General features: G+C 49.2%; 1 protein-coding gene across 1 annotated transcript; it reads right to left on the reverse strand.

Annotated features, from left to right (window-relative positions):
• Positions 1–358: 358 nt before the first annotated feature.
• Positions 359–1102, reverse strand: LTHEOB_1628 (uncharacterized protein; the record flags this gene model as incomplete). The annotated part of the gene is made up of 1 exon (XM_035510350.1): positions 359–1102. One exon carries the CDS (start codon positions 1100–1102, stop codon positions 359–361), a length of 744 nt encoding a protein of 247 aa, XP_035366138.1.
• Positions 1103–11194: the final 10092 nt, after the last annotated feature.

Here is an 11194-nt window from a genome sequence, read left to right on the forward strand (position 1 = left end):
GTTATGATTGGACTACTTAAAGCTTCTACGGATTAGCTATCTAGCGGTGTGGCGGGCTCCAGAAGAGCACGTGGACTCGAGATGTGTTGCCCTTTGATTGGTCCATGCGCGTACAGCTTTCTCCACACAAATTAATGAACTCAGCCGCAAGAAACAGTACAATACAACTGCGTCACCCGATTATAATCGCCTGAATATCTACCTATAGATCACAGATTTGTTTGACTCTGAGGCTATAACTTTAACATGTACATTTTGGCGAAAACTATCATTTCTGAAACTTTTATGGAAATGACGCGGAGGGTCAGGTAAGCATAGGAATCAGAAACTATGAATCATCAGGCCTCTCAAGCCGCTCTCAATACTGGTTGACCAACTTATCCCTCTCCTCATATTCCTTGGCCAACTCCTCTGCCCACCTCTTCTCGTCCTCTTCGCCTTCGTCCAACATTTCAATCATTCTTTTCCTATTTCTCTGGTCCGGCTTCTTCCCTTCAGGTTGCATGCTCTCCATCTGAGTAAACTCCCTCCAGCACATATTACCAATCTGCAGATTCGCGATCACCTCCCCCACCGCCCCTGGCCTGAAAGTCCACTCATCCCATCCACGCTTATACGCCTCTCCCGCATCCTCGATATCCTGCAGCCACATGGCCTCCACCATCACCATCGTCACGCCCTCGGTCCGCCAATCCGGCGTCTTCGCTATCACCATGTGCCCTCTATCAAAGAACGCGCCGCCCCAGCCCGGCGACCGCAGTATCACGTCGCGGTGGTACGCGACGACCCGCTCGACCGTGGCCTCTTCCTCCCCCAGCCACAGCGGCTTGGGGGCTGGCCGGAGTACGTTCTGTGTAGGCCCGTTGGGACCGCCCCAGGCGCCATCCGCTACGAGGCCCGCGTGGCACGCCCGTGCGATGGCTAAGAGCTCGGCGTCGGAGGCGGGGAAAAAGGCGTAGAGCCCGAAGACGCCCTCGGTCTTTAGATATGGAGAGGCTTCTGGTTGGTCTGGGGGAGGGAGTGGTACGAAATCGTCTATGACTTGAGTGTCCGGCTCGGGGTTGGATGGTGTGGGTGTGGTTGGTGTCTCTGTTGACGACATAGTGGTGGGGTTTGTGGTGTAGATTAATGGCTGGAATACTTAAGACGAATAGAAACTTGAGCTGGAGAAATAAAAACTGGAATCTCATCAGCAGGATCTCGTTGTTATTATACCTGCGAGATACAATGTTCACTTCATGTTTGTAGGCAACAGAGGTGCTGATGACGTAGAAGCATTGCTGATCATTTCCTGAAAGGCGGGTTTCTGCCTTGCGCCAATCCTGTAGTCTGACAACTCGTACTACGGCGTTCGCACCTGGATGACACAGGACAGAACAAAAAGGATCCAAGAAAGTTGTCGTATAAGAAAATCTTGGTAAACCAAAATTTGGCGTATACTTCTACAATAATTGCCTATTAACTAATATCAATGACTCGACGAGAAGTATACAAAAGGAAATAAGGCCTAAACTGATTGTGAATGCTTTGAAGCCCTTCTGTCCATCTTGGCGTTCAAAATCTATGGAAGCGCAGTTATCTGAATGAAAAAAAAAAAAAGAGATGTATAAAAGTTTGTTGACGATGAGAGACTTAATTAAATGAGCGCCAGTTCACTACCGTATTAGACCAGAGCGTAATGAATGTTCACTAGCGTAGACAAAGAATTGCTTGAAAGGCCTGCAGAAGCTTCTTTCCAGGGAAGCTAAAGATGTTTGATCGACACAGACTGTGTTTTCGAAATCAAATACTTCCAGCTGTGCATCTGTAATAAAACACTCTCCAGTCGCAAATGTCACTGTTTATAGCTCGCACAAAGCAAAAAAGCAGCAGAAATTTTGATACAATGGGATAAAGAATACAATGTGGTATCTGAAAGTTTCAGAGATGCTCAAACGGCTGCTTGATCAGAAAGGTGACCGTGCCTTCGTGTTGATCCTGCTGAGATGACCGACGGGAATGAAGATGGGATGTTTTGTTGGCAAAAAGCAGTCCTCTTTGCGATGGATATGGATATTAATGATAGTAATAGGTTGCTGGAGGATGACTGATCCGAATTTTCGCGCTTTGTAGTACTGCGTTTTGTTGGTCCCTCGTCTTTCAAAACCCAGGTGTGATGTACTCACTGTACCTGAAAGGTGCGCTGTTCGGGAGGTTCCAGGGTGCACCTCGCCGTCCACTTCCCTTCATGCTCAAGGTAGGTGAGCGAGGGAACTCCTCGGCACCAAAGTCTACCATTTAGTAAGGCAAGCCTGGAGACACCGAAAGGAATGCTTCCTAGCAATGAAAGTAATTATATGATAGTGATGATGCGTGTTTTACAGTTCTCGAAGAAATTTGCTCCCCCATTCTCAATTGGTGGTGATTCGAAGATTCCTATACGCAAAAACTCGCCCTCTGTTCGGGAGCTTGGAGTAAGAATGAGCCCAGACATTGCGGAGCGGGCGTTTTGTTCAGAAATATCTCTGCCAGCTCGCGACATGGCTGCTTTCAGGCACAAGCCGTCTCTGACCACTAGCAAGTATAACGTCTCTGGCATCTCCTCGAGAATTGAGATTTCATGATCGCTTTGATCATCATCGGCAGATTCATCCTGATCAAATGAACATTCTGCGACAAATTTGTCTTCCAACATGATCTCTTTGTGCGTAGTATCTCTTCCTGTAGCAGCTTCACGAAAGCTTTCAGATGAAATGGCGCAGACGCGCCCTTCGAGTTTGATGTAACCTTCCAAGACTCTGCCAAAAGGATTGAGGCCGTCCGGTGTTGTATCCGCGTCAACAACGTTAAGATAAGAGGTGATTGAGTGTGTCACAACGTATTGGCTAATTTCCGCATTCCTAGCCCGAGCAAGCCAACTCCATGAGGGGGCGATGTAATCCTCATGTCCGGGGAGGCAAAACGTACGTCCTTCGAAACGGTTTGAGTACCATAGCAGTCCAACATGCAAATTGCTTTTCCATAAGCCGGCCAGATACTGGTCTCCGGTCATATCGGCTACCACTTTCGCCAGCGGCGATATAGCGGGCAGCCTGTCCCGAGCATTGGTGAAGTTCCGGCACGAATACTCGAGGAACTGAGCGTACCATATGGACCACACGGCGAGATCCGGATGGAAGTTTTCGTCGTGTTCTTCAATCAAGGATTCCAGATTATGTTCCTCCGCATCTTCCATGATATTTTTAAGTTCAGATGAGTAAAACCTTCTGCAGCTCCAGTGGATAGCGTTCTCGCCAAAATAGACTCGTCTTTTGGAGAATAACCATTCGCAGAATGTCCAGCCGCGAGTCCCCCACCTACTTTCAGCCGTGTCTTCATAAAATAGGGAAGACTCGAGGTCCTCCCCCGTATCATGACTACCAATGAAATAGGAACCATGGACCTTGGAATTTTGCGAAGACTGGAAAGCCATTTCCATTCCTGGGGGTACAATGCCTTTACTGCGTTCCAAAAATCCATCGTGACATGAGTTTGCAACAGACGGGATCATTGTGATATAGGCATGCTCGTAGTATCCTGCCATCCTCAACGACTCTCTTTCCCAGTCGGCGTTGTCGCCTTGGACGATACACAACGAATCAACCCAAAGATATTGGATGTCAAGACTCCGACATACGATTATGGCATCTCGGTAGTTCCTGGGTAGATCTTGGAAAGAGATGTTCTCACATCGCTGTGACAGGTTCTCTTTGGTAGTCATCATCGGTGGTTCAAACTTTTCAGGATTCCCCCAACAGTGGCTCAGAGCCGCGTAGATCCAATTCGAATCGGCATTCATATCCGGAATCGGATTAGAAGTCTCTACTAGCCGGATTTTGTTGCATTTGAGGCTTCCCACGTCTAGAAGTCTTGTCGGTGGTACTAGAGGTTCGATGTCGTTGTCGCACTTGGTGGTGCACTGTTCGTGCCAAAACCGCAACTTTTCCGACACTTCCGGCAAGAGCTCATTTCCGCCATCCGGGAGGAGGTGAGAAAAAGATGGGCTTTCTTCGATCATCAGCCAATCGGCAGATGGGCCTGGTCGGTCAGCTTTGTAAATCCTCAAAAGATAGGCCTCGCAAACTCACCTTTGTATGCTCTGATTGGAAACACCAGCTGATGGTGCATTTCCGTAATACTTCCATGAGGTAAAATAGTTCTCAGTATATGGTTGCTCTGCACTCGCTGCGACTCTCGAATGCTGAATAATGAAGAACGTTGCACGCCCCGAGTGCGCATGTCTACCACAAGTCTTTGCAGTCCTCCTTGCCATTCATATTGGACCCCCTTTATTCTTATCTCTCTCGACTTGTCCACTCCGTCTGGGGAACTGTCGAAAAATGACAGGATTGAGGTTTTCAAGTGCCCACAGAACGGGCAACCATTCCCTGCCGTTTCTGATATTGAAGGGAGAGTTGGAAGTAGGTCAGTCCTGTCGTAACTTAGTTGTAATACCGGTTGTGAAAATCGAACATGTATCCCGGACTCGGTTTGATGAGACTCCCATCCGTTATCGGAATCGTTGATTTCTATGACTTTGCACCACGTGCAAAGCTTGGTGTTGAGGGGTTCCCTTGGATTCTTCGGTTTCCAGATTGCAAGTTGATCCATAATGATTCTGACGAGGCTTGGTGATCCTCCTTTGGAGAAGGTAGATGTGCTGCCTGTTGCCTCACAGAGTTTGCCACTGGGTGGCGAGCCGGAGCCATCTTGCGTGCGACGATCATCGACCTGATCTCCCATATCTGGCTTGTCTTCTGGGAAGATCGGTCGCAGTAGCGAACATTTGTCGTGGTTGACGAGTGAGTTGGGTTGTCTGTCCAAGTGCATGTCAGGCTGATCAAGAGCCGGATATGGCGGGAACTTAATAAATAAGCGCACAGGAGGCGGGGAACTCGGCTACGCGGTCACGTGTTCCCAAGGCTTTTTGCACCTACCATAGCAAAGAAGACCATAGCGAGCTCATGCATCGCCACGTCAATTCTTGATTTCTCTAATCAAGTACAGTCACAAAACAGATCTGTATCTGATGGTCTATGGCTATCTCGTTCCCTATCCTTGCTGCACAACGAAGATTGCATCGTAAGATAATTGGTAAGGTGACACATAAGGCTTCCACAACCATGTTAGGAAATCGCATAGCATGAACAGGAATTTGATCGTTTGGAGAGATGTAAGATATAGTAGTATGTGGTGAGAAGGATGCCTGATCAAAGAATACAGCAAGTTTCCTTTCCGTAACACGACATTCAGGAACATCTCACCATAGAAAAGAGCCGCTTCAACACAAATAACGCCTGATTTAGAGATTCACATTGGAAGTTCAGAATGAATAGCTGTACTCAATAATCGGATCAGATACCTACTTTGAAATATTGATGCAAGAGCAGACAAATCATACCAAAAGAAAAATGCCCGTTTCTGATGGTATGAGCACGCAATCTTTCATCCACAAAGAATTTCATGCTTCCTAGAGTTCTGAAATAGGTTGTCCTAGTGATATGGAATGGAACTTCGAGAATATCTCTCGGAATATGCAGAGCTAAACGAAGTGTTACGGCTTTGATACAGTTACCAATCACCAAGACGTCTGATGACTCCATGTACTACAGGGAAAGTTAACTGTTGCACTTCCGTGGGCTAGTCCACTGTGGAAACGTGGAAGCATGTGACTGGTGCATTGCAAAGCCCAATTATGCCGGACGTGCTTCCGCGACTCACTTTTGGCTTGACGGTTGATAAATGATTCGCGCACAAAATTGGCGCAGACGACAGGCTCTCTTGGCCAGTGCAAGCGCTGTAGATTATAAGCAATAATGTTGCGGATAGAAACGATTGGTTCGATGCGAATTTGTAACCTTGCATTTTGAAAGATCGGAAACACAAGGTGCATGAAATACAGGCAAGGATTATAGCGGCAAATGAGTAAGGAGCAGGTAAATCAGTCAAAACGCATTGAGTTAGATCGTGCATTAGGGCCTGAGGGAGAAACAGCATGCAAACTTACGCCTAACCTCCCAGCTCATTCTTCTTCTCCAACCTTCCAGGCCCTGACACTTTCGACCCACGATTGGTACTAATCTCGGTAGATTTTCTTTTAGATATCGAAACGAGCTTGTTTCGCTATTGATGCTGCAGATATTGCAGACGGGAGTTGCCTTGACAACGACACTGGCATGGTCTGAGCTTCCTGCCTCTTCCTCGCCAGCTCACTCTTGCCATAAACGGTCCGTCTCTTCACGAACGACCTTCCCTATCTTCTTTTATCTCACACCGATTTCGAACCAAAATACCCGACAAGAGTTTTACTGATTGGTCAAGCTTCCAAATCCAGTGCCTACTGTCTCGTACACAGCCACTTTCGCAACCCTCGTCTGTTCGGTCATGCAGTTCCTACCGTTATATTGCATTATTGAGGCCTTCCAGAATCCGTGTTCGGCAGGGTTATCTTCCAGGTGTCTGAACCGATGGTGATCTCCGGTTGAAGTTGTCGGTGGTCGCTGCGAAAGAGCAATGTTGAGCAGAAGCAGCCGGGTCGTCCAAGAAAGGTTGCCATTCGTGGCATCTTCGAGTGGATATCAAACAGCTCAAACCAGACGGACTGAGGGCTTTTTCGGTGTTACAGATGGATATCCTTTCCAGTGCGCGCGAACAAGGACAAGTCCAAACGTTTGCACAATGGACCAAAAAGCAAAGCTTAGAATCGGAGCGAAACGTGCAACCATTTTCCGACGGACGACAAAATTCACGACCATGCGCACACACTCTGCACACTGTGCTCTTTGATAGACCCATAACACGACACGTCACCGGCCAGTTTGGGCATTGGTTGGGCAACGATAGAGTCCCAATCCACGACATACATCACAACCGACATTTCGAGGAGATCTTATTCGCTATTGGGAGTTACTGGGCCAGAAGTATCAAAATCGCTGGCAGTGCTACTATCAGCCTTTTTGCCGTTCTGCCAATTGGTCCATGGCCCATCCGACTGGCGAAGAAGTGTAAGTCAGCTACAGCCCACTCTCGCAGCCGATGGCTAGCACGAAGAATAGCAGGGCTTTAAAGCATATCGTAACTACGCCCCAGCTCTTCCCTAGAAAAATAACATATGTGTGTAGTTGAAGCTATCGTCCGGACGAGAATGTGAAATTAAAAATTCTACATACACGTCCGGACAATGGCTTCAGCTACCCATGACAAGAGCAAGAAACAAATCCACGCCATCTATCGGCTGCAAGAGGGGACTGTATATTAGCCCTATTCTTCGGCGCTAATATCGTAGACATGTGAGAAATGATGCGAAAAGCAATCTTGAAAGCTTTATATAGTCATCTATTTTAACGACGCGGAGCCCTTTCCCGGAATATTTGCCACAGTGCGACGCAGAGGAAGCAGTGCAACGCTGAGGGCTTGACACCAAGGAAAATCTACAGTGCGCTATTACGCTCAACGACGCCCGGTCGATTTTGTTAGAAATCGCCGGATTAAACCCATTCGCTACTTAGGGAGTACAATCCAAGGAGAAAGAGACAAGGAGAAAAAGGAAAGAAAAAAGTGGGCCACAGCTTCTCCGGGTATCCGCTAAGCACGACTGCGATCGCTGGCTTTTCCAACTTCAGAATGCAAGTAGCTGCGACGTCAACAAATACAACGTCTTACATCGATGTGGGTGGACTATACTTGGAGGGATCCGAAAGCATTTGCATTGGGCGAAAAATCCAAAAGACGTCGGCTCGACTCCCAGATAAGCTCCCGTGCCGCGTCTTTTGGGAGACAATCGGAGTCGGCAAATTCCCAAGCACGAGGCGCCATCAGCTGCTAGCCTTGCCCAAATTGCCTTGTTTTTCTGCGCCATTTTGAGACCCGTTGGGATGAGGCGCACTGCTGGTGCAGGAGCAGACAAGGATTTGAGAGAAGCCAAGACTACCACTCATCACCATGCCTTCGTATTGCGACTCCAAGGCACACCGCAGCAGATCTTTCTGGATTTCATCAAAACTGGGAAATGCGAAGCAATCGTTCTTAGCCCCTGCAAGTCTTCAGCGACGTACCAAGTCTCCACTATCTTATCGCCGCGTTTCTGGCAGCGGTGAAACAATAAGCATGCAGGATCGCTTGTTGGGTTGCTACGTACAGGCATCAGCACCCCGCCGGGCCCCGCCGGCTTCCGGTTCGTCTTCTGAGCCTGTGTTACTGTCGGCTCATGGGAACTGGGATGCAACAGGAAACGTATGACGCGGCATGTGCTTTGCACTCAGATTAAAGCTCATTATACACATCTGCGAATGCCTGAACGCTCATTTCCTTCCGAGGTCGGACGGTGCCGCTGCTGGCGGGCGATAAGCGGGCTTAGTGCCTTGAAATCCGTTCGAGCTGGTATATCGCTTCCCAAAAGCTGCCTATCAAGGCCTTATGGTAGACTCAACGGGATTTTAGACATCGTGGGAGTTGCTGATAAACAAATTTCAACATGCGTTTGACCATACCGAGGAGTTTTGCAGAATTCGAGCATCAACATTTCATCAGGCACGATCGAGCGCAAATTTTTCATTACAGAGTTCCTTTCCTAGGCTTACTATCAACTTTTGCTGGATGAATCATTGGCTGGAGCCATGCCAACCCATAAAAACCAAGAAGATGATTTTGCGAGAGACAATCGACCATTAATGCTGTTCAGAATCCAGCCCACCGTACCAAATTGCCGCATCCTTCAACATACCCTTATCACCGCCATGTTTCTCATTGATGTGGTTCATCAACCCATCACGACGGTTGTACCCTTTAGTAGTGCAGCCCGGGCTCAAGCAAGTATAACGCTTGTCCTTTTTCTTACCATTCTGGCTACAGCTATCCTTCTCATGACGCAACATGTTGTTCCTCCTTGTAAACTCCTCGCCACATGATCCACAGCTGTACCGCTTGGAGGTTATCGAGGAGGTGGTGGACGAGGTGGACGAGGAGGAGACCGTGGAACCATGCGTGGAGGTACTGGCCCAGGTACTGGTCCTGGGCGGCGATGTGAAACGAGGCTCAGCCTGGCTATCCATCCTGTGGATTTGATGATGCGTCTTCGGAGGATCCCCTGCGACGTTGAAGAGTCAGCGGCTACCATTGGCGAAGTCAATGCTTTGTACTAACCGTAAATCACAGATCTGTCGGCGTTTCGCTCCTGGTAAGACCCTGCAATAGCTACAGGCTATCTAATGTCTGCTAATGTCCACTTTTGTGGTGCCAGTGTTAGCAGGATCATTATGGTGGTCTGCAAGCTAGATCTTACAAGGCGTCCTCCGGAGAACCAAGTCGAGAGCGTTATGTGTGGACACCACGCTGTAGTGCCCGGAACAGAAAGCTGGACCAGCCACGAATCGCTCTGCAGCTGGGCAGACCGTTGTAAGAGGAGATCTGTGAAGTTGAGTTGTTTGGTGCAGACATCACCACTTACCCTCTCGGGCAGGATCTTATACTACAAGTTCAGGAGCTGCCCATCCTCCGGCCCGGCCAAGGACCTATTTCCAACTTGGACTGAGTGCATGGGTATATGCGGGAGCACGATTAGTCTGGCTCCTACAGACAAGCTTTTGGGTACTACACGCGTCCATGTTCGTCCAGATGAAGACCTGGCCGCGACTTATCACAGTGCTCCTGCAGAGCTCCCGCAGATCCCTTATATTGATAATCCACCCTGAGGTCAGCTGGGCGCGTTGTCATTGTGGTACGGCAAGCTGATGTGTCGTGCCCTGCTGGGGTGAAGAAGTGGTATGGAGACAATGGCGGTGGCGGAAAAAGCGCGCACGGACACCCGTGGGCAGCTCCCGCATAACGACTGCCAACGTGAACATTTGAGAACAGCCAATGGTACCGTAAGAGGCGTCGGCAAGCTGTGGACGGGTCAGTGAGCAGGCACGAGGTCAGGCGTGTTGCAGGACTGAATTCAAGACTTACGAGGCATCTCCGATTGGTTTCTTCAGGCTACGACCCACCGGCGCATAATTCGCAACTGCGCTTATTCATAGCCATTCTGGTGTATGAACAGTAACAGTTTGAAAGATGGGCAGAGCAGATTCAATTCCGTCAATCCAGGACTCGGCCGCAAAGCGCGCGTTCTTTGCCTTTGCTATATATCATCAATTGTGCACAGCCTACCAGGCCGCAGCGAGCAGAGTGCGAGGCGCTCCCAAGGCTTTCCCAAAAGGCTGAGCAGCCCTGCTGCGGCGCAGCTCGGTGGCTTCGCAGCCTTGGCTGCAGCTTGCCCTCTGGAAGGGCAAGAAACTGCTCAAATACGAAGGGATTCCTGCTGACCTCGAGAGTGATAGGCCGGTGGCTCCCCGCCATAATACTGCATTTCTAATTTTCTGAAGCTGGTCATATTTAATGATGAAAGTCACACTTTTGCCGCGAGCTGGATCAAAGTGACATCCGCTGCATGTTGGAAGAGACCTTAGAAGTTTGGTGTATGCGATTTCACAGCTGTTTGTCAGATGACAGAACTCACAAGTGGTGCGGCTCTTACTTGTGTAGCACGTGCTGTTGCGCATCTGCGTGTGGGTGCAATGGGGCAAGTAGGCGCGCAGATCAGCGGCACAGCCGCGTACGTATGATCGCAGCTGCGCACTGCGCTCGACTAAAAACACCTACGACAATATACAACGATATGGTGCGCATTGATCACAGCGATTTTCATCTTATTAGCTCTTTAGTGACCAGGAAAACAAGCTCTACGCATCAGCATCGTAGGCTATTAGTGTGATGACTTGGACGCAGCTGTGCCACCAGCGAACGCCACAAAGGCAGTCCAGCAATCAAACGCTGCCACTCACCGCATCTCCATTCGCTCGCTCGGAGCATGCACACGGTGTGCCAGCTCCTGCATATCCCGAACTTTCTTCCGGGGGGCCTTACACCGCCCCATCACATGCCTTTGCCTAAGCTCATTGTGTGCTATGCGCTTTGTACTCCTCGGCCTCGGGTCATTTCAGATGCGTCGTGCGCCGCTTACGCCATTGCTTCAATGAACACCGGAGAGCAGATCTTCTGCCGTAATTTCTACGAAGTTTGGCCGAGTCAAAGTGCTTATGCCAATCATTCGGACCTCACAACGATCCCGCATACGTCGGGTACGGCCCGACGGGAGCTAACATTAGCCGCATTCACGTGGCTGTGAGACGGGTGTTAG

This window comes from Lasiodiplodia theobromae (genome assembly GCF_012971845.1).
Source record: "Lasiodiplodia theobromae strain AM2As chromosome Unknown scaffold_4, whole genome shotgun sequence".
Classification (NCBI taxonomy): Eukaryota; Fungi; Ascomycota; class Dothideomycetes; order Botryosphaeriales; family Botryosphaeriaceae; genus Lasiodiplodia; species Lasiodiplodia theobromae.